The sequence below is a fragment of the Oryzias latipes genome, chromosome 11, assembly GCF_002234675.1.
Source record: "Oryzias latipes chromosome 11, ASM223467v1".
Classification (NCBI taxonomy): domain Eukaryota; kingdom Metazoa; phylum Chordata; class Actinopteri; order Beloniformes; family Adrianichthyidae; genus Oryzias; species Oryzias latipes.
Window position 1 is genome coordinate 8,437,503 of NC_019869.2, and position 23,415 is coordinate 8,460,917.

The 23,415-nt window shown below is 38.2% G+C and overlaps 1 protein-coding gene across 6 annotated transcripts in view; it reads right to left on the reverse strand.

Moving 5' to 3' along the window:
* trps1 (transcriptional repressor GATA binding 1) overlaps window positions 1-23,415 on the reverse strand; it is a 131,199-nt gene that overhangs the window by 92,035 nt on the left and 15,749 nt on the right. For all 6 annotated transcript variants that reach the window (XM_020707071.2, XM_011480779.3, XM_011480778.3 and 3 more), the window contains one exon: window positions 18,951-19,407. In XM_020707071.2, coding sequence (XP_020562730.1) covers window positions 18,951-18,963 — 13 coding nt within the window. In that variant the 5' untranslated portion in view covers window positions 18,964-19,407. The remainder of the gene's footprint in view (window positions 1-18,950; window positions 19,408-23,415) is intronic.

Genomic DNA, 23,415 nt, shown 5'->3' on the forward strand with positions numbered 1-23,415 from the left:
TTATGATTATTATTAGGAGCCTGTTCGCTCATAATTTTCTAAATATGTGCAGCCAATGCTTTATATTTGGCTGCACATACCCAGAAGAAGGGTTAGGATTAGGCTAATACGGCCAACAACATTTAGCCGTGGATGAACTTAAAAAATCTGTTCGGGCAATCCCGCAATGTGCATCTTTGCTGCTCGCAAGTATGTGGTAATAACAAAAGCCTTTATTTTGTCTGGACACGACTGGAAACATGATTTCATGTGATTGTTTACGGGACTGTGCGGGACCGGCATTTCCGCACACCGTCTCACACCAGCTCACACACCGTCCCAAAGCCGCTCCTCTGCTCCGAGACACGGTTCTACCGGGAGACACGGTCCTCCCCAGTCCAGCAGCTCGCTCACGCAGAGCAGCCGGACGGACTGCGGTCTGTAGCCTCCTCCGGAGTGCACACCGTAACAAAGCACCCTCCCCTGCCAGCAAAGACGAAGCTACAAGTCCGTTTCGTTGGAAACCATTCCTAACAGAACTCTGTATTTTATCCGGGCTAGGAACCAGATTAAATACAGGGGGGCTTGGCCACAAAGGCCCCCTCTACATAGTCCCTCATACGCAGTAGCGCGAAGGGTCTTGCTCCAGGACCTACTCTGGATGAGCTCATGGCATCCTCTCGGAATCAAACCCTGGTTTCCCAGGTGACAATCTTGCGCCTCACTAACTGAGCTATCCAGCTCTATGAATGAATAAATTAGAAATATTTTTATCAGTAAACTGGGATTAAGCTCTGATCCACAATAACAACTGAACCATTTTCTACCAGAAATAGAACTGTCGAAGGAGGAGAGAAAATATTTCCGAACAAAAATGATTGTCCAAAAAGAAATTTATTGTTGGGCTGAGCTCTGTTCTACAAAGATCCAAGGCTTGGATTTGGACGTAACCTCTGCAGTCATAGCTAGGCCCCATCCTCCATTCCAAAATGAAACTTAAAGTAGGAAGCACCAAATGTTGCAGTTTTCTCCAAAGATGACTGACAAGGTGGTTTCAGAAGGCAGCAATTTCTCAATAAATTTTAGGGTATAAAGTCCCAGTTTTAAACCAGAAAGATTTCTTTTTATCCAGTTTTAATGATTCCTTTCAATGTGCGTTTGCTTTAACATTTATTCACTACTGAGAGCATGCCTTTTTCTAATTTTACCAAACGCATTGGTGTGCCGGCCCAACCCAAACTTGTTGCCCAACCCAAACATAAAATCCAGACTAATTTAGTGATTCTACATTCTTGAATATATTGTCACTTGCAGTTCAAAGAACAAGCACGAATACACAATTGTGCTGGGAGAACTTTCAGATTACTGTGACGCAAATGCACGTAAACACAAAGACAAAACTTGTTAAAGTTTCAGGTGAATGCATTTAAGTTTTCCTTTATTTTAAGCTTTAAGGTACAGTAACAGTGCAATAGTATATCAATTCATTTTAACAAAGATTTGATTCATATCATAATAAGTGGTTGGAGATAATACTGGTTCATTTTGGATGACCTAATTAGATCCGATTTCCCGATCTAAAATCAATCCAGAACATCTTTAGCCAAAAATTCAACCAGTGTGACTCAGAGATACATTCTGGAGTACTGAACAGTGCAGGTGAAGTTTTCCAGATTCCTTGTATTTCCTACTAGATTTAATTTTAGAAGGACTTTATAATGGTAGAGATGGATTCATTCGATTAATAACCTGCTTCAGATCGATCTGGTAAGATTGTAGGAATAAAAATCAATTCATAGATTAAGTCCATTAATCGTTACACCTCTATTTACTAGTGTTAGAATACATTCAAACATCAGATGAGTCACTCTATATGAACATTGTAAGTTGAGTCCTAACACTTCATCCGTCTTGCTGGTATTTAACATTAATGAAAAGGAGGAAAAAAGTTGGCATTACAATTTCTGATCTTGAATGGCAAAGTTCTACCAATTTTCACCTAAAGCGACCCAATGAACAAGAATGATTTGTGGTAAACTACCAATAACTAGTTCTTATACTGTACTAGAGGAAATGTCTTAAAGTTGGGACAAGACTTTTAAAAACATGTACAGTGTCAAAATAGGTTGTATTGGTAAAAGATTCAAAATATTGATTCATGAAGACTTTTAAGGTTAAAAATTTTAATTTAACATTTTCATAATCATATGGCTTTTTTTAAACTGTGGCAAATTTTGGTCTGCATGTAACCCCTAACTTATCAAAGACCTTATTTGATGTCCCCAAGTCAGACATTTTAACCTCCTTAAGTAGGATAAAAAAACTCATAAATAAAAAAACTTATAACAAAACAAACTTATAAAAAAAAGTTACCAGTTTGTGGGTTAAAGCAACTTTTACATAAGACTGCAGAGCTTACACACCTGTTGCAAGTGACTGTAATGTAATTGATTTACCGGTAATCCAATTCCGTATTCTCATCGTACTAAACCGAAATCAATCAACTGTGACTATCTGCCTAGAAGCGCTGAGATTTCAATAAAGGAGCATAAAACAGAAGCGTCTTAAATTAGAGGTAGGTGGAGATTATTCAAGGAGGATTGTCTTTATACATGCCTTTAAATGAATTACCAACAGAGTGGCATCAGCCATTAATCTCATATTGTTGTCCACGTGTCAGCATACCTCAAGCTCTGCACTTTGGATAATAACATAAATGAGAGTGGGTAATTCTGTGAAAAACAGAGGCCCATGTAAAAAGCGAAAGAAACTGACTTCAACTTTAATCAGCTATTTATCATACTGTGGCTTCAGGGCGAATGCATTACATCTAAATTGTCAAAAACATGAATCTCCACCTTCATCTACAGCACGTGTCGAACTCAAGGCCCGTGGGCCTAATGTGGCCCGCCATGTCATTTTATGTGGTCCGCTAGAGCATAAAAGTTTTTTATTTCTTAAAATAAAAAATGGTGTGTATTTATTCATATCTAGGGGGAATTGGACTTGAAATATCAGATTGGGAAACTATACATTAGGACTTAAACACTGTCCATATAACCTAAGCTGACAGAATCAAATGTAAAAGGATTTATGCTAGAGTAACAAGCAAACATATGTTTTTCTATACAGCTGTAATTGTCAATTTAAAAAGTTACAACAAACAAATAATGAGTTATTTAACATTAAGGAGTAGTTACGTTTATTTTTCATTGTATTTAGTTACATGTATTAGTTATATCTGGCCCTTTGAGGACAGCCACTATGCTGATGTGGCCCTCAGTGAAAATGAGTTTGATACCCCTGATCTAGAGTAACTTGTACTTGGATATTTGCCAATTTGAAAACGGGTATTAATGCAATCTCAAAATTATCTTTGTAGCCCAAACAGCAAACATAAACCAAACTTTATTACAAATAATAGTTTAAAATATCTCCAATAATACCAAAAAAGTCTATCTGGAATTTTTTGACACATAGTTTGTCAAAAATGATCAGTCTATTTCATGCGTGCAGAAAATATATGCCACTCAATTTCAGCTATAATCGGAACCTCCTTAACTAGGTCACAGATTTACAAAAGATCCAGGCATGAATCAGATATAAGAACAAAGGTGTGCAATGTTTCACACCCATCTAACTGCTCAGACACCCTTAAAAAACCTGCAGACACACACACAAATGTGTGCATAGAGGTGCACACACAAAGTTAAGAGCTTAAACCATCCTAGCTGATACCTTGCCCTAATTCCTTTCATCTCTCATTTTATATCCAGCCCCTCCTGCCATTCTTCCCCTCTTTTAATCTTTGTATTCATTCTCTAATCTCTCTGATCTAAGCTGTTGATGAATGGTTAAAAAAAAAATTGTACAGCAATGGAGAGGTGGAGAATTTTTTGTCAACTTCTACTGCAACTTAATACTAAAAATGCCATCTACACTCAAGATAATGTCTGAAAGACTTCAGTTTAAATCAAATAATACAATCTCATTTTTTATACATTCATCAACAAGAAATTGATCTGAAGTAATACAATTTTGTTTTGTATTGTAGCAGCATTTTTGTCTAATGCCCTAAGGCAAACACAATGTCTCGCATGTCTTTTTAAAGTCCTACTCTAATCATCTTTTGATCCATTGTTAAAAGCGTTCCCAGTGGACTTAATTAAATTAAGCCAATTTAACCAAAATCCAAAACCCTGTGCTGTTTTCTAGGACATAGTTTCTGCAGAGCAGCAGGAGTTTATTAGAAATTCACCTCCGAGTTGTGGGGGGGGGGGACTGTTAGCGCAACGTAACCTCACCCCTACCCACCCATCTGTTTGCGTGGTCTCCCGCTAGCTTACAACCCCTCACACCCCCCACCTAACAGTACCGATAAAAAGATAATGACGAGCAATATCGGAGCTTCCAACCATATAATTTTGAGCCAGATATCAGCTCAGACGAGGAAAATGAAAACATACATGGATCTAGTCGTCTACAAGAGGATGCATTAAATTGGAGTGCAGAAGGGAGCTTGTTGCTTGATATTGTAGGTTCTACATCACAGCTACAAGCTTCTTCTAATGGCATGTTTTTCATCTGCTCCTGATTCATAACGATTTAAACAACACAAGACTTCAAATTGAATTAAAAGCCTAATTTTCTTCATAGATGTCCTCCATCACAGTCCCATTCACGCAAACACATCAACACAATAAATGCACAGAATCAACATCCACATTCAGTCGAAACTTTCCAGCCAGTGGTGATTGTGAGTGCCATGTCTTCTGCTGGCTGGTCCACTGCATTTTCTGTAGTTGACAGTCATTTATTGAAGCCGTTTACCAAGAAATTCTAGAGCATTTTATGCTGCCCTCTGCTGTATAGTGAAGCAGATTTTTTTCCAGCTAGACTTGACACTTGCCTCCACTGCCAAAGGTACCAAAAGTTGATTTAATGTAAACAACATATACGTGTGCATACAACTGTGCATAATACACCGAGATTTTAAAAAATTAATAAAAAACACTTTCACGTATCACAAGATGAAAAATGAAAAAATAAGAAAGAAAAATGCACTGCACGGTTTTCTTTGTGTTTTTGCTAATATTTCTTAAAGAAAAATACGAAGCAACCAATCAATCAGGATGCACAGTGGCGCAGTGGTTAGCGCTCTTGCCTCACAGCAGGAAGGCCGCCGGTTCAAGTCCCGGCTAGGGGACCTGAAACAGAAGATCAATGGGGGGCCTTTCTGTGTGGAGTTTGCATGTTCTCCCCGTGCATGCGTGGGTTCTATCCGGGCTTCCTCCCACTGTCCAAAAACATGCTTCATAGGTTAATTGGCAACTTTAAATTGTCCATAGGTGTGAAAGTGAATGGGTGTGATTGTGACCCTGCGACAGACTGGCGAGCTGCCCAGAGTCTCCCTTGCCTTTGCCCACAAGTGGCCAGGATAGGCTCCAGCCGCCCGTGACCCCGAAAGGGATAAAACGGCAGAAGTAGATAAATGAGATAAAATATAATAATTTTTTTAGGTGTTGTACTGAAGTAAAAATAAATCTTCATCTGTCATCCGTCAACCACATAGCTTGTCTTATTCTTCTTTATGTAACTTGGAAAAAAAACAACCTCTGCAGTTGTCACAAGACTTTTGCTGTACTGTTGTTGCAATGAATGGTGCACCTGCAGTGCTGGAGTTGGACGGCCCTTTTAAATTATGAATTGAATTACGCACAGTTTCTTGTTGAAATGTCTCAGCAAGAAAAACTTTTTAGTTTTTGTCTTGCATCTTGCAAAGTTTGGACCAGCTTTAATGGGCAGATGATCTGTACGATGTTTGGTTTTTGTTTCTCCGAATATGTTTTCTCCTGTGCCTCTCATAGTCCAAAGAAATGCATTGCATGGTTACATTCTTATTGCCACTGGGATAATTTACACTCTAGGGAGCTCAGCAGTCAATTACAAGGCCAACACAGAGACTAGTGACCTGTCCAAGGTGCAACTCATCCCAATTACAACTAGGCCAGACTCCATCTACTAGGATGGCCCCTAAAAAGAAATTCCACATTGATGAATCATGCTGGTTTAAAAAAATAAATAAAAGAACTAGCGTTGAGCCTCAAAGATTATACCAGTTCTCTCTTTTTTTATTTTTTTTTATTTAGCCCTTTTAGATTTTGTGTCAGTTGAAGACCGGTACAGGTTATTAAGTTTATCACACATATCATCCACACGTGACAGCTTTTATCATGGGAACATGCCATGACTGACAAAGAAGATCCTTGAACAAAAACCAAGAAAACTGGTGAATGCATTCAGCTAAAGCAGCTGTTGAGTTAAGAAATATATCCAACCCAAATTGTGGATAGCAGTATGTTTTTATTTTGGATAAAAAGACACAAGTAACTTACTCTTCTTGTATTGTGGTTTGAAGCAAGCAGGAGAGCTAGCATTACATGGGAGGAGGGGTTAGATGTTTTTCTAACCTCTACATCACCAGAGAGTTTTAGCTCCAATCTTGGCATTCTTTAGACGCTCAACTTTTTAACCGTTTACGCAACTAATTCAATTCTAGCAGATTCAGAAGTAGAGAAAAGCAGCCTTGAGCTTATGCTACATTCTACGGCAGTAAAGTGCTTACACAATCAACGTAAATCAGCGGTTTCTGTCATAAGAAAAAAGGCTTTGCGCCATTATGCAACACTAAAGTGAAGTGTTGCAAGACGCTTATCATCAAGCTAAATTCAGCTGAATCATGTAGATCGTAAAGAGTTCAAGTATGTCAAAGACTGTGTGTTTTAGGTGTCGTAGGCAACAGCTCTGTTGTTAAAGGGTTTATCCAGTAGATGTTGTCTATAGGGCTGGATATCATCAATTGTTTTCAGAAACTATTCAATTCAGTTATTGATTTATTAAGCTCAGTACGATTTAGATCGATTAATCGATTTCATCAACCCAGCCCTATCTACTAAAGTACATAAAGCAATGTTGGAAACACACTTTATCTTCTTAACCATACTCTAAGAATCCTTTGGATCTAGGCTTTTTTTTTTAATTCCCCAGAAAATGTTTTTCTGTGATAATCAGACAACGTTGAGTGTTAAAAATAGTTCAGAATTTATCAAAACAAAAGCACTTAAACTTTGCATGGGTAAAAGCAACTTGTATGCGAGACAGAGTTCTAGTGCTTACTGACAATTTGATGAAGTATATTTTATACAATTTTCTTTTCATGTGAAAGGTGTATTAGTACTCACACAAAGTTTGACAAAGTCATAATCTTTTTAAAAACACTGAAATATTATCTCTGTTAGTGGGATATATTGTATATTTAAGTGTATCAAGATACATTTCGTATCGCAAAAGTGTAGCCAATACACAGACCTACTATCTGAGCACATGAGGTGTCACCGCTAATTTATTACTTAGGATAAAAGTTGCATCTAATGTTGGTTTTAAACAAGAGCCAACACACCTCTAGCTTTGAGAATGATGTGGATCTCATTGCAGAATGCCAAACCAAATTTCTCTATCGACTGATTGACTTATCAGCTCATAGAAATTAAGATCACTGAAATGAGATCACCTGCTAATTGCATTGGAAAAGGTCAACATTATTTAGGTTATTTGGTTAGTCATCCATTCTCTGCCCCCAAATGTCTTCTAAGTAATACATGCAGAGTGGAACCAAAGAAAAGATTTGTAAATATTCGCTAAAAAAACAACAGTAAGACAGAAAAACCAAAAAGATTTACGTTTCTAAAAGTTTAAAGTTTTCCTGGATTATGTAGTAAAAACAATGCATCTCACAATGATACAATATCAAGAATTAAAAAAAAAAAAATACCAATACCACAAGCATATTTCAGATTTTTCAGTAATATTGTTCAGCCCAAATCTTGTCTGTTGCACCCAACTGAGCTAAGATGTGGGCAGAGTGCCTGGTCCTCAAGGGGGTTTTCCACACTGGAAATCTACAAGGTGTTTATCAAGATGGGGATGCAATCATGTGCACACGCTGAGGCTAACAGGGAAGGTCAGTAGATTGATCCAAAACTTGAATATCCTTTCACCCAAAGATCAAGTTTTCTCCTCTGTGATTTACTTAAGTGCTCTTGAGCAAGGCATAGAAAGCATTCTTTTGGAGAGCCATTGAGCTACAAAGGGACAACCCATGAAAGGGAAAAAGCAGATCACCGAAAAAGCCTGGGAGCTAAAGTAACCACAGCTCCACACCTCACTTCACCACAAAAAAAATCTGGTGGCAAATTAACTGCCTCTTCCTCCTCCTGTCTATGTGGCACTCTTCTCTTTTTGCCTTCTTGTTCCTCTCTGCTCCTGTCCTATTATGGACATAGTAACAGTGTTCCTGTCAGGACAACTAAAGGTTTGATTCACTGTCTGTCCCTGTGTCAGTGTGTGTTAGATAACAGATAAGAACCATTTATAAACAGCACTTGAAAGCAGAAATGTAAATGTTTAGAAGTCAGTGCAGAACACAGACCATATCAAGATACCAGAGAGAGAGCAAGAAAGGGAAAAAAAAGAAGTGATTAAAGCCAAGTTCACACCAGGAGAACAAGAAGACTGCAGACAGGACACAAGTCAGATTCCGGTCTTTAATAAGGCTTGGTGGAATTTAGCATCTCAATACTCTGCCTAAGAACCATTTTCCATCCGTTTCTGAAGAATAAAATAAGATTAAATCCATATCCTAGCGACCTAGGGATTGGTATACATTTATCTCAAGGTATGGAGAATATCATTGTTGTGGCATTTTGCCACGTAGGTTGCAAATTTATAAAGCAAAAGTAAACCCCTTCATCTACATGTTTTTGTATCAAACAATCAGTTTTCAATGACTGAAATGAAATGATTAGACTAAAGGCTACCAGTAGGTAAAATCCATTAGGGCATCAACTGCTGCTTACAACTTTAAAAAGCCAGAAGATATCAAACTTTTTAATCCAATCTGCTTATCAGAGCATAGTTCCACAATGTTAACAACTTGTGTTGTATACAAAATACATAAAATGTGTTCGAACAGCCTCTACCTTAGAATTCTGCATTTCAGATAATGACAATGGCCTATTTATTTTTACGGTTAGGGTTAGGCTAATATTGTGGTCTTTTTGGTTTCTTTTTTATAACCGATGGCATTTGGATAAAATACAATAAAAAACAACCTTACAAATAATGTGACAACTTTTTTATAACAATGTCTATTTGTAAATAAGCGTAAATAAGTGTCATTCTATACAGGTATAGTGTGGATCTTTTAAAAAACAACTATACAGTGTCATTTATTGAGGTAGTTACAGCCTAAAAATAATCCACGCTGGGTGAAATCTGTGATGAGGGATTACAGACGTTTAATGTCTGTAAAACCCCTCACTAGACATGTCATACACTTTTCTCAGACATGAACATTTTCAGACTCTTCTTTCAAAGTTCAAACCTTTGTTTAAAAAAAAAAAGAGTTCAGTATTATGGAATGAAAACAAATACCGTAATTTCTGGACTATAGAGTGCGCCTGATTATATGCCGCACCCATTACCACCTGTCTATAAGCCGCATGTGCCCACATTGAAACGTGTTGTAGAATGAGGATGTGTATGTGCTGACACGGGGAGAGCTCGTGCAGCGCAAGAGGGAGCGCTCTCACTAACTCTGCGCTGCTCCCCGCTCCTTCTTCCTAGACACGCAGCACGCTGACACACACAGACAAAAACTCATTCTACAACACCTAAATAGTTAGTTCCTTAGTTAGTAGTTACTTATTACTGTTATTTGTTAGTTAATAAAGAATGCTGTGTTGTAATTATTACTTCTACCGGTATTCATTTGGGACGCGGCTACTGGGGCATTTTGTGTTGGAAGGGTTCAACCACGACACCGCAACTCCTGCTGCTTCATCCCCACGGTGATCAAAAATCCCACACCGTCACAGCTCTATTCCGAACAGTGCCTGTGACGTGGCAGCAACACAGCAGCAATATGGTAGTAAGAGCACTAACGGGGCTGGTTAAACAACATACCAGTAAAAGTCACAGAGAGAGAAAGAAAAAAGTCACAGAGCTTTCTTCATCTTCCTCCTGTGCACTGAAACCATGGAAGTCTTCCTCCTCAGTGTGGGATTGGAATAGGGTCAAATATTCTTCGCCACGCTCTCTCTCAGTCTCTCCTTCGTTGTCGTTGTCAGTGTCACTCTGAGGTAAATTCTCTCCTGAGCTTGCTCTGTCCTCTCCATCAAGCAGCAGACCGGCTTTTCCAAACCCGGTGGTGATGGTGGATTTTTTCACACTGCTTTTAACGATTGCTTTTAACTTCAAAGCTGCGTCATGTGCATTTCTTCTTGCATTTTCCACGATGAGGGTCTGTTCGTGCTATTCATTCACAAAGCAGGAATTTACATTAAACTTGCATCTTCCTCAACTCATATCCCCCCATGTCTCACTCTTACCATTTCTGCATGAGCGCCCCTAGCGGCCGTTTGAAAAAATGCATTTAAAAAAAAGGACAAAAATGGATAAATTAGCCGCATCATTGAATAAGCCGCAGGGTTGAAAGCGAGTGACAAAAGTAGCGGCTTTTAATCCGGAAAATATGGTAGGTTATCTCGTTCAATTATTTATGTAGATTTATCAAGCTGAAAGCATTCTGTACAGAAAAAACAGCATTGGAGGATATTGATTGACAAGATCAAGAATCATGCAGAATTGCAGTGCAAAAATTTACAAAACAACTAGGTACAATGTGATATAGCAATGGAACACTGAACAAGCTAGCTTGGACAAAAAATGCTCCAGTACACAACTCTGCACTTTTGTATTTGCGCATGGATGTTGCTAAGCTTTTTAACTTCATACGATGATTCCACAATTCAGAGATTAGTGCAAGTTAGCCAAAATAAGTGAAAGATAACAGATTAATGAATGAAATACACAATCCAGTTGATGGAGATTCATTCAAATTGATAACGTGATTAAACATTTTCAACAGCAACTTACGACAAATAAAGGGGAAAAAATGAAAGTAACAAAGTTAAAGTATCCTATTTTATTGTGTACAACTGATACAATACAAATCTGACTAGAGAAGAGGAAAAATCTTCAAAGATCAGAATGAAATAAACCGATAAAAAGATGACAAAGAAGTGCACATACTTGTGTCAGCACAAACGAGACGGGCTGAAAGATATCACTGACATCAAGACCCCTATGATGTTGGGGTTTTTTTCTGTTCGCAAGCGTTTCTGTTTGTACAGCTTCACTCTGGACAGTCCAGACTGCATGCACACACACACACACTCTGAAACGTACATGTTCCCATACATACAGACCCTTAAAGGGGCCATTTTCCACATTTAACCATATGGTCCAGAAAGACTTACGGAAACAATTCTCTAAAAACAACACACAGTCTACACACAGAAAGCTGCTAAACAGTTCCCCACATAATTTCTCCCTCCCTCACTCTGACACCCCACAACCCCCACCCTCACACACACACACCAGACAGTTATAGCTGCCGAATGAATTGCCCCCTTGTTCAGTAGTGTACTAATAGCGAATAACCTGCTATGGAGATTACCACATGCACACGCAAACCCACTCATACACACAAAGAAGCTTAGTATTAAGCATTCTGTGGCGTTTATCCATTAGTAAGGCTAGTTATTTTCCTCGGTCTAATTCCTCCTAATATTCCAGAAGAGTAGAATGCAAATCTAACCTGTACAGCACCACCTAAAGATGACTTTGGAAAACCCAAACCCTTTTCTACTGTGGAACAGAATTTGACATGCAGGACCACAAACTTCAATATACTATAAAAACATGGCAGGAAGGCCTTTTTGGATCAGGGGTTCATAATGCATACTTAAAATCAGATCCCAGTGGAATTGTCAGTTGGAATGCCACTTTGGAGCCTTGGCCTCCCTGGTAGTTTCTTGTACGGAACCAGAAAGAGCATCTCTGAGGGTTTTCGGACCCTTATAAATGTTTCATAACTTAACTGTGCTTGTAGCTCAGATTAATTTAAAGGAAAATATTCTAAAAAAAAATACAAATTTAAGCTATAATGGCAACAAGACTTGTGTTTTACAGCCATCTAAATCACAGTAGAACACCCATTTAGCATCTTGTGTTCACACTGGACAAGCAGGGAGGAGATTCTCCTTTTTCGTTTGCTACTGTTTACTTGCGCATGTCTGCCATCTTCAAGTGAATGAGGCTTGGTGCAAATCTCGCAAATCTTGCTCCAGGCTTTTTCTTGCACAGCTCTATTCCAACATAGGATAGACTTGGTAGCATAGAATTCTGGCTGGGCACAAACTGCAATAATTCATTTCTCCACCGCAATCAATTGTCAAACGGTTGGCACTTCCGTAAATAAAAAGAGACGTCGCTACCACATCAGAGTTCCTGGTTGGTCAAAGTTCAACCTGGTTTAACTTTCAACACACGTTTAATGGCCTCACGTTTTGACCATGGAGCCAGAAAACGGTTGTAGAAGCATTCATAATAACGCGTGGACACAAAAGTTTTGAACGCAGACGCCTGAAACTAGCACATACTACAGATTACACAGACTTTTCAGTGAAAGTGGTCATGACTGCAAAATTGTAAACGTCTGGGTAAATTCTTAAATAAGCACAATGTAAATGAGGAAAAAGTAAATTTGCGAAGAGAAAACAGACTTCTCTTTAAATGTGCCCTGCAGTTAAATTCAGAATTTGATTTCCATGCCTCTTACCAGTTTCTGAAACCAGTTTCAGTATTTGTTATCCATTAAGAAGCATCTTTCTTTAGTTCCTTACCAATTGTTTTCACAGAGAAGCTTTTTTTTTCAGTTTTTTCTCCAACCTCCTTTTTGTATCCTGGTTTCTGAAGAGACTAAATTTTATTCAATATTCCTTTTGTGAAACGTGTGTTTGATCACAAGTATCTGAGACAGGAGACAAATTTAGAAGTGTAATTAAACCAGTCAAACACACATAAAGGGGTAAAAAAGGAAAAGGTTTCTCCACATTTTATTTTTATTTTTCAGAACAGCAACAATACTGCCTGATCACACAGACATAAAAACTCCCCCTTACACTTTGTTGTATATTTTCTAGTCATCTGGACCAGAAAATATACAACAAAATGCAAACTGTACAATGAATGTTTGTTTGGAAAATAGGCTTCCTCTACAAAAAAAGAAACATAATTTATTTGAAGAACAGCTTCTCTGCAGTCCTTATCTGAATCAAAAACTTTAACAAAAAAAAAGGACAGCAAGACCACATTTTATTTTTTTACGTATAGCAAGTCAACGTGAAAGTCAAAATCCTATGAGTTGTCACACACCTGGGAGTGCAAAATAGTTTTCTCCACATTAGACCTATCCCCTGGGGTAGAGTTGAGCTGCCGACAGATTCAGGCTCTGGAACTTTTTGCAAAAGTAAATCATTTGTGCGTTTTTTTGGTGTGCGTTTATTTTTCTGATGCCAGTCAATAAAAAGTTTGATTTTTTAGTTCCAAAACAGTTTAAATGATACAACTAATTTAGCCCCCTTTCAACAGCTTTATAACATTCAGTTTAACATAGCAAAACAAAAGTCCCCAAAACACTTCAAAAGTATGCTTTTGCAATAAAAAACAGCAGATACTTGTTGAAATATTTAACATGGTAGTAGATTTCAGGAGTCAAGCAGGGCAAAGGTTGTATAGGAATGAAAACAAAGAGACATTAAAACTTTGATCCAGCATACTTTAATACCCTTACATTAAGTCTCAGTTTTAAAATAACTGTCTAAAATACAAATGGGCAAATTTTCTTCCTAATTATATGAGATCCTGATGATGTCCTGATAAAAAATGAAAACGGTGGCGCTCTCCTTTCGCATGAAGTACTTAACTAAAATTCACAATCCACTTCACTTTGGATCAGTAATTGTTAGATGATTAATGACATTTTGCAGCATGGGACGTACTGTTTTTCAAGTACCGTACCTTGAATTTACCTGGCTTTTAAAATGGCTTTAGAAAAGACGGCTGTCTTGGTTCTTTTTTGTGCTTTGGGAAAAAACAGCATCATGTTGTGGATGTTAGAGATCCATTGGCTTTGTGTCAAGAAAAAACTATTTAAAAGGACTTAAGGACATTCATGTTCAGCATAAAATTAGAAAAATACATTGCAAGTTGCAGAAAGATAGACATCCAAAATACAAAGCGCAGAATGGTCCAAACATTCCCTGTGTCGTCAAAATCTTAAGCAAAGATTAATTCTAAAGCAACAATTTTCCCACCCCTAAGAAGTAAAATTGTGTTTTTACAAAACTATACAAACACAACTAAAGCCTTGATGAAAAGTGCGCTAACTACATAAACGCATATATACCAAGAGGCATTGAGCAAATGACTGTTATTTTCACTTTTACAACACTTCATTTTCCAGTTAATATTTTGTGCCATCATTGTTCCATAAATAGTCATAGGAAACACAATTAAACCAACATAGTAGTCTACCGTTAAACTTACTGCAATACTGTGTGTTGATTGACTTGGTCAGACTTGTCATTAGTCGGACACCTGGATTTGGGGGGGGCAGTTGGAATAATTTGCCACATCCCAGTCACTCCATTTGTGTTGTTCTGTATAGGTTCTTCTGCTGCTCCCAGGCAAGCTGGAAGCTATAGGCCTTAGTTACAACTGCCCTTTTGGGCTGTCAGCAGGGGAATAACGGCCAAACCCGTACATGGCCCTCAGTCACAGCCCACTAGGTGACCGGGCCTGCTTTGAACACTAATTTTTTCAAAGTAAACGCTTCGGACCCCGCGGGACACTCAGCTTAGAGCATCAAGGGGGCGCCGAGAGGCAGGGGCTGGGACAGGCGGTAGCTCGCCTTTCGGTGGACCGCCAGCTCGATCCCGAGATCCAACTACGAGCTTTTTTCACTCTGTGAGCCTGCGGCGACAGGTCGTATTGAACACTTAAACAACACGTATGGGTAAGTCAGGTGGAAGTAGGTGAGACGCAGGCGTGTCGCATGGATTTTTCTTTTTTTCACACACCCCCAAATCCATTGCAAGAGGCCTGTTAGTGCTGTTTAAGTGATAACTGCTCACTCCCTGCACGCCCTTTACATGCAGTCTAACCATTAGAAATGAGGAAATTAGAAAGTTGTTTGTGTGGGCATTCTCGGGGCATCCTATGGACGCTTGCGTATCACTTGCACCCCCAGTGCGTGCAGATCTTGTGCATGGTGAGCAAGGAGCCAGTACTCATACCTTACTAATGACTAAAAAGTGCAATAAGGGCACCATACGACAGCATCACCCGTACATCATAAGTAGGTGCAACTTACAAATGCATCACAATACAATTAAAACACGCATGACAATGGTATGTTCCATTTTCATGACATACTCTTAGGTGGCCGTACAACCTTCAATAGGACTGCAAGACACACCTGCGCTCCCCTTAAGATCCTGTGACTCCTGTCCACAACCCTCCACCCAAAACCCTGCACTCGTACGGGTCAACCCCTGTAGTGGCTGCTTGGTGCTCCATTAGCCACATGGCCTCATCGCTTTCTAAAGTGTTAACCCAGTTTTGCATAGCGGTTCTGGTTCTGTTGGCCTGATGGCCCCAACAGCAGCAGCTTGAGCTTTTGTCTATTTTTACATTTGTTTTCTTTGCTTTAAAATTATAACTCATCTTTTTTTCTTTAAGTATATGAAAGCCACTGACAACACTTGAAAAATATACAGACAACAGTTGAAAAACGTGCAGATTAAAGGGTATAATTCACTGTGTAAAAAGTGCATGTCGAGTTTAATCTGTCAAATGACTAATATTGGGCAAAAGTTGTTTAATATTAGAGAAATATGCCCTAGAAGTATACAGAAAAAAACTACCACAGCACACTATTTCATCTGGATAAGCAGACCCAGCAGCTGACTTAGCAGAAGTTTCTGTACCTCACACAAGGCTGCATCAGCATGGGGATTTTTCTTTCAGACAGACCAGAGGCAGTACACAGCTGAATAGATCACCAGCATATGGACTAAATAAATACAGTCTGCAAAGAGCTTGTTAACACTTGTTCACTTGGCTCCAACACAAGTTTGGGGGCATATTAAACAAAAAAGCAAACACACCCACATCTGCCTATCCCAAACTAGATCTTACATGCAACATGCATACCTGCAGACAGAATCCCAAACAAACCAATGGCTCAGTGGCAGTTTTCCATCCTTTCAAACAAATGTTCATATCTTGATTCCTATTACATCTATTAAAAACAAATTTAGTCATGTTATAATCCCAACTGTTTAGTCAATAATTTGTGCTAGCGTCATGTCTCTCGATGGAAGTATGTTCTCACAATCACAAGTTAAAGAACACACTTGGGATGTAAAAAAGGCAACTGATTTTAAATGCCAAGGTATACGTGAGATGAGCAAAGTTTGTCTCCGATTTGGGGCGCTAGGGGGGGAAAGTATTTGCACCAACTTTGAGAATGGGATTTGATTAAACTAGAAGCGTATTGCTACATTTTCCTGGAAGAAGAAAAAAACATGATTCTGTGACTGTTGGAGTTACGGCAGTTTTGAAAAAACAACACCTTTTTTTATGTCACCACTCTAGCTCTCGAATATTCCACTCAATTGACTTCCAGTAAAAATGATCGGAAATTTTCATTCAACTTAAACTGTATTTGCATAAAAACCACAAGATATTCTAAAAAACTGGGTTTAACTGAAATAGCTTAACCCCTGCTGAAATTTGAAAGTATGCAGATGTTTATGGCTTTGAAAGGACACAAGGTTTTTGAAGGAGATGAACACTCCTCAGAATGCGCTCAGCTTGCCAAATTTACATACATTTTCAATAGTTGACAAATCTGGACAATAATGGAGTTATTTTTCTGCAAAGGTTTAAACTTTGAGAGCGATTAAACATGAGAGAATGTTAATGCCTGTCTTTAAAAAGTATATAAATTGTGTTGTGAGGGGTCTTCCGACCTTAAAACATCTATAATATTCTTAAACACGTCTACATTGCATATTTCAACTATCGTGGGTTGCGATATGCGATATGCGGTATGTGAACAAATAACAAAACAACCCCAAAAAAAATCCCATTTGACTGCAACAGTTTAATTTAAATAAAAATCATTATACCGGAAATGATATCTCCAAATGACCCTCATCGACATGGAAGGAAACATCTAACATTAAGACGCTCCATCCGATTGGTCAACAACGTGAAGGCGTCCATCTGAATGCTCCATTGCATAAATGGATTTCTATGATTGGTTAAATACTTTAAACTGCCATAAGATTGCTTTGGCACATTTAAGAAAACCATTTATTGCAATTTTTGCCGACTTTTGCAAAATGCATATTGCACAACTTGATATCGCGATTACAATAAATGTGCTATTCACTGTGCTGGCCTAACAATTCTGACATGACCACACAATAGTAAGCACATTCACAATAACACCCACGCAAACATTTTGACGGAGCACCCTCTCAAAAATCGCTTTGACATCGATGAGCACAACCAGAATGAATCCACAAATAAGAAAACTTCTTTGTGGGCTGAAGCAACAATGCACTTCTAATAGATAATGGATTGGTTTTGCTTGTGTGTAGCAGTATAATACAAAGTAAATAAGTACGAACAATAATGACATTATAAGCATGTGACACACACGTGCACAAATTCAAATTAAAAAAAAAAAATTTATCAGCAGTTTTTTTTCTAATGACAATGTTTTGATCTATGAATTCATAAAAATATTGTCATTATCATAAAAATAATAAAGCTCAATCAAGAGGTTTTCATTAAAGTACCCATCAGAATACCACACGACGTGGACATAAACAAATAACAAAGCTTTTAAAGTTAAAATGTTATTTTGTCAAATATTTATGCAAAAATATGTAGGACTACAAAAAAAAGGGTAAGCTGTCTCTGATTTTTTTTAGCTTTTTATTTAGTGTCCAATTTAATTAGCATAACAAAAGCAGCACAAATCTATAAATAATTTACAATAGATTCATATCATAGTCGATCTAATAACGTCTAATAATGTTGAAAGAATTTCAGAAAATTCCACCAAATTATGGAATTTTTTTGTGTGTTTTCAACAAAAGAAAACAATTATTAAAACAAATATTTCTGGTTAGCAAATGCAACGTAGGAGTAAAAAAAACAACTAGAGTCATAATGCATTCAACACCACAAACCACCTGCAACTTTCCACTCACACCTACATAATAGTATGTTTGCGTACATAAACCTGTAGCAAAAGAAATCACAGAATCCTCACTTCAGGTATTTTTAAGATGCAAACCTAAGTTCTGACGATATTAACACTCATAAAATCCTTTGGTAGTTCATAATTATTCAACAATCTAAAGTAGTTAGGAAAAAGTATAGCAAGTATATCTTCCAAAAAAGCTTAGTTAATATCATACTTATGGTAACAATTACTAGCATAGTTGGTTAAACGTTTAATCATTGCAGACCAATTGACCAACTAGCAACCTCTAATTTTTCCTGAGTGTGAGGAACTAATGAGTTCTGCTAAAGAGCTTTGCTGAACTGGAATGCACCAGAGCAGGAATTGTCTGGTTGTATTTCAATTGTTCTACAGAAAAGTGTTTTTAAAAAAATATATATATTTTTTTGTAGGTGAGGACAATTCCCAGTAACTGTGAAAGCAGTGGTGATGGTTCACTGCTTCTTGCATACATGACAACCTTTTTCAGTTTTTGTCCAATTGCTAAAATGTAAAAATAAAAATGAATTTAAAAAAAAACTCTTTTTTGAAATCTTGATTATTTGTTCTTTTGTGTATATTACCGTATATATATTTTATATTAACTAATTTATTTTAAATGTAATTAAAATACAAGCAATGGTCATATTTTCACCATTTTAAAGGGTTAAATGGGAAATATTTAAAAACATATTTGTCCTACCTTGTCTTGTCATCAGGTTATAAAAACACCATGGCAGACTTCTAGCTTTGGCATCAGCTCTGGTAAAGCAGCTCGAGGCAACCTGGTAGCTTAACAGTTGCTCCAGGGGCACAGGTCAGCTAGCGTTTCTCTGTACTCCACAGTGATGCAATGGAAAGCAGAAATCAGATGACAGATCTGAACTACTATCCCTTTACGTCCTCAGGTCAACTCCTCATGGGTCCCTGAACACCAGGCCCCCAAAAAAAATGTTCAGCAGCCTTTTCCTTGGAGTTTTAAAACCTCAAGCAGCATTGCTTTGGGACTGTTGCATGTTGTCCAGCTAACCAGCATTACAGCTTTGCATTTGATCAAATGTGTTGTAGATCCAAATTGAAGTGAAGTGGGTCTCGTGCTGTCCTCTAACTTCTTTTTCTCCCAACTCTGGTTTACATCAGTCTTTACAGTCGTCAACAACCTGGAAAAGGAGGAAGAGAGGAAAAAGTAAGAGCACAATCTTCTCAGTCTTTTCAATACATCATATTTACTCCACATTTTTTAAATTTGACTTAAGAAACTGAAACAAATCAAAGACATAAGTTTTAAGACATTCTCTGAGCACCAAGATTACCTATAATTTATTGAACTATTTTCTGCTATGTGGATTTTATCCAGTGCAATTTTGCTGGTTTTTTTGTCAATCTCCTCAGTGTTGTGTCTGCTGTACAGAATGAGTTCAGTTTGCCACATTTACACAAATCCTTGATCTGCAATCAGATCTTTGTTTCGTTCTATAAGGTATGTTTGACCTTTGAGAATTCAAACAAGAACTAAAAGTGGGAAAATGTTCATGTCTGTCTGAGAAAAGTGTATAATGGCTGTAGTGACAGGTTTTACAGCCTTAAAACGTCTGTAATCATACTTTCACCTATGGTGGGGTTTTTTAGTATGTAACCCTGCGATAAATGAGGTAATGGCATAGTATGAAAATCACAAACACGCAATACACTAGAATTTTCTTAAGCTATAGCAAGGAACAGAAAAGAAAGAATAAATATAAGAGGGTTGAAAAATGTAAACTGTATTCCTTGTTTGATGAATTCCAATAATTCACTTCATCTGTGTCAAGGGACTGAGCCAGGAACAGTTGGTATAGTCCAGATTAATATTTTTCCGCTGACAGTGAAGAAAAATAGCATAAAAATACGCTACTTTATTCAACTTCAGGAGAGTCTAGCTGCCGAAATGTTTGAATGCTCAACAAATCACAACAATGCAGCAATCAGTAAGTAATATTTAAGCATTTCCATTTCAAGCTTCCAGCAGCAGCGACCGTTGGCAACAATATTTCCTTTATTTTGTAACTTTAGCATTAGGTCTTCAATTCTCAGTTCCCCCTTTTGTTGCCCCAACCGCAAATATCACTCCACCCTCTGGGTCTGTACCACCCTCTCTCTCTGTGCCAATCGTTCTTCTTTCCATCTGTACGGCCTCGCTCTGCCTTTTACCGCAAATCTAAATCTGAGTCTGTATTTATCTTCAGCCAGTTTCCACAGGCTGACCAATGTGTGTGCATGTAGGTGTGTGTGTGTGTGTCAGTGAATCAAATATTCTCAGAGGATAGACCACTGTTTGACGTTTACATACATGTATTAAGCGACGATAAAAGTCCAGAGTTAGACGTTCTTATTCCTAATGAGTGGTTCACCTGTAATCTGGACGTTCAAACGCAGCTCCACGCTAACCAAATGAACACACCAAAAGAGAAGAAAGTGAAACAGTTTTCAAAAGTTTGCTGGCATGAAATGTTTAGGACAGTATGAGTCATTACTGAAGATGAGTCATTTTGAAACCCCTCGTTCTGAGAATGGCAAATGTCAACCGGTAAGGAGCGAAAACGCGGCTCAAAAAGTGCACCTCATGCTGAAATCCGCCAGACGTGAAGCTAACCTGCAAGCACACAGACTCACTTCCCGTTGTTTTAGGACTGGCCACATCTTGGTATTAGCAATTAAAAGTTGAAGGACGTTTTTATTTTTTCCAACCGTGATGGAAAGCAGAGGGAAAACTGGAAAACAACATTTTTTTCTCTCATTAACAAAACAGAAAAAGAACAAAGACAGAAGAGTTTTAGAAAGTCTTAGTGTACCTATATGACATTTTCCCAATTGACTTATTTACTCAATCTCCATCCTTACCAGCTTGTTTTTATTCCATTTCCTTAAGTAATAAAATCCAAAATGAAGTTATTTTTTACTTTCTCCTTAATACAGTCCCCGTTTTCACATTTAAAGCCCATCAACATTGAACCGTCTTGATTTTCCCTCCTCCCCATCATCAATCCATTGCTGAGCGTTCTGTCATTTTCAAATGCTTCTTCTGTTTGCTTTTTTAACTGTCATTGTAGCTGAAACTCTCCCCTCAGCCCCCCCCCCCCCCCCCACACACACACACACACACACACACACCATCCCTGAGCGTGTGTGGTCTGCTCTGACTATAGACCGTTACATTGTCCCAGACAGGTTGGACCGCGCCACTAACCAGCAGAAGAAGATGACTGAGGGAGGTGGGGAGCGGGGGTTCCTAGGGAATGTTTGTTTTTCTGTTTCCAATTTGGTCCAGCTTGAGGAACTCTGCACTGCGCTCCATCTCAAACACACCATTCATGACGGCCTGACGCACATGCTCACACACACAGCACCCACTCAGTTACTCTTTCTCTTGGCTCGCTGTTCGGCAGACACACACTCAGAGACCGTCTCTAAACACAAGTGAGCGCACGCCGCTTTACATTTTTCAAAGTTTCATCCGGAGAGCAGGTCATTTGATGCATCTTTTGTGTTTTTCTGATTTTCAAATGCCATGATGGACTGACTAATTGTTTTTGTTTTTTTTCTTTCTTTCCATGGTAATTTTTGTTCTTCCTGTGGAAAATTACTGTTTTTGAAGGTTCTTTTTTGAAGTGTCTTACTGCCTTTTTAATGTATTGGAGACAGACTAAAGCTCCACGTTCCAACAATTACAGCACAAAGACTACATTGTTTCACACTCTACACAACAATTCTATCAGAAAGTTTAGTTGATTCAACTGTATTTCTCAGTATTTTTAAAAAGTTTCTTTTGTGTTGCTAGTTTGTTTTTGAAAGTTGTAAAACCAATGGTCCATTACCGTAACCCTCAGTTAACATTTCCAAAACAACTTTGTAAACATTAAGCCATAAGTCTAAGAACAAAACAGATATTTCACATTTTTTAGAATGCAAGTACCATTTTTAAAACAGTTTAGTCTCATCGGAAAACAGCAGCTACATTAGATTTATTGTCAACTCAACCCAACCACAACTTGGGTCAAAGTTAAAAGGTAAGAAGCTCATTAGGAAATTTCCAAAAAACGACTGCCACTCCCATGCCACAATCCCATTTTCATCAAGGATCTACAGAAACCTTTAAAGAAATAAACATAAACTGTTTAAAGCTCAATTCAGTTGATTTTCCTCAAAAAAATCTTTTTTAATTCAGGCAGATTCAGGCACAATAAAGGATTCGGTTCTAAGATAATTCCTCAAAAACTTCTAAATGAAACAAGACACTTGGTAGCTTTTACTGTTTCAGAAGATAAGTAAATGATAAAAAGGTAGATGGGGTAGACTTATTCAGCACTTTACCCCCTTTGCTTTAAGGCCCAGACCGCTTTACAGTCACAGTCCCATTCACCCAAGCACACACATTCACACACTGATGGTGTCAACCTATAACCACCTGGAGCAATGTGGGGCATAGTGTCTTGCCCAAGGACAATTGGACACAAGGTGGGAATCAAACCTGCCATTTTCCGGTGAGAGGTTCTCCTCTGCACCACAGCTTCCCCACTGCCGTACAAGAGAAAGAAACAAAGCCTCTTTCAAAAGACGTAAGACAGAGAGGCCTGCTGTGGCAAAAGAAGGAAACAAAGTCTACAAAAAATGACAAATCAACAAAGAAGAAGAAGATAAGATTCTATCACTGAATATCTTCAGCTGCACAGAACTCAGAAATCCCAGCCCTAACCTAAGTTTAGCTAAGTGTCTGTCATATTTTGTCCCAACAGAAACTTCAAAACGCTGACGTAAGTAGCTTCTAATAAAAAATGTTCACCTTTTGCCACCTAGCTGTTTCACAGATTAGTGCAAATTTGCACGTTCTGTTTTTGACGTCATCATTGGCTTTTGACCATAATCAATTCATCTCCGTGCCCTGTCTTCTGTACAGCATGCGTTCAGCTTGTCAAATTCTCGTAAATCCTTCATTGCAAGCAGAATTTTGCCATAATTCTATAATACTGGACTCATTATTTTATAAGGTTTGTATTTAAGAGTTCTTAAAGAGGAAAGAAAATTGCAAAAGGGTTTAAAGTGTGTAGGGAAGGTTTGAAGCCATAAAAACTATATTGAAAAACTGAGGATAGCTACTTCACAATGTAGTCTATTGCGCATCTATTTTTAGA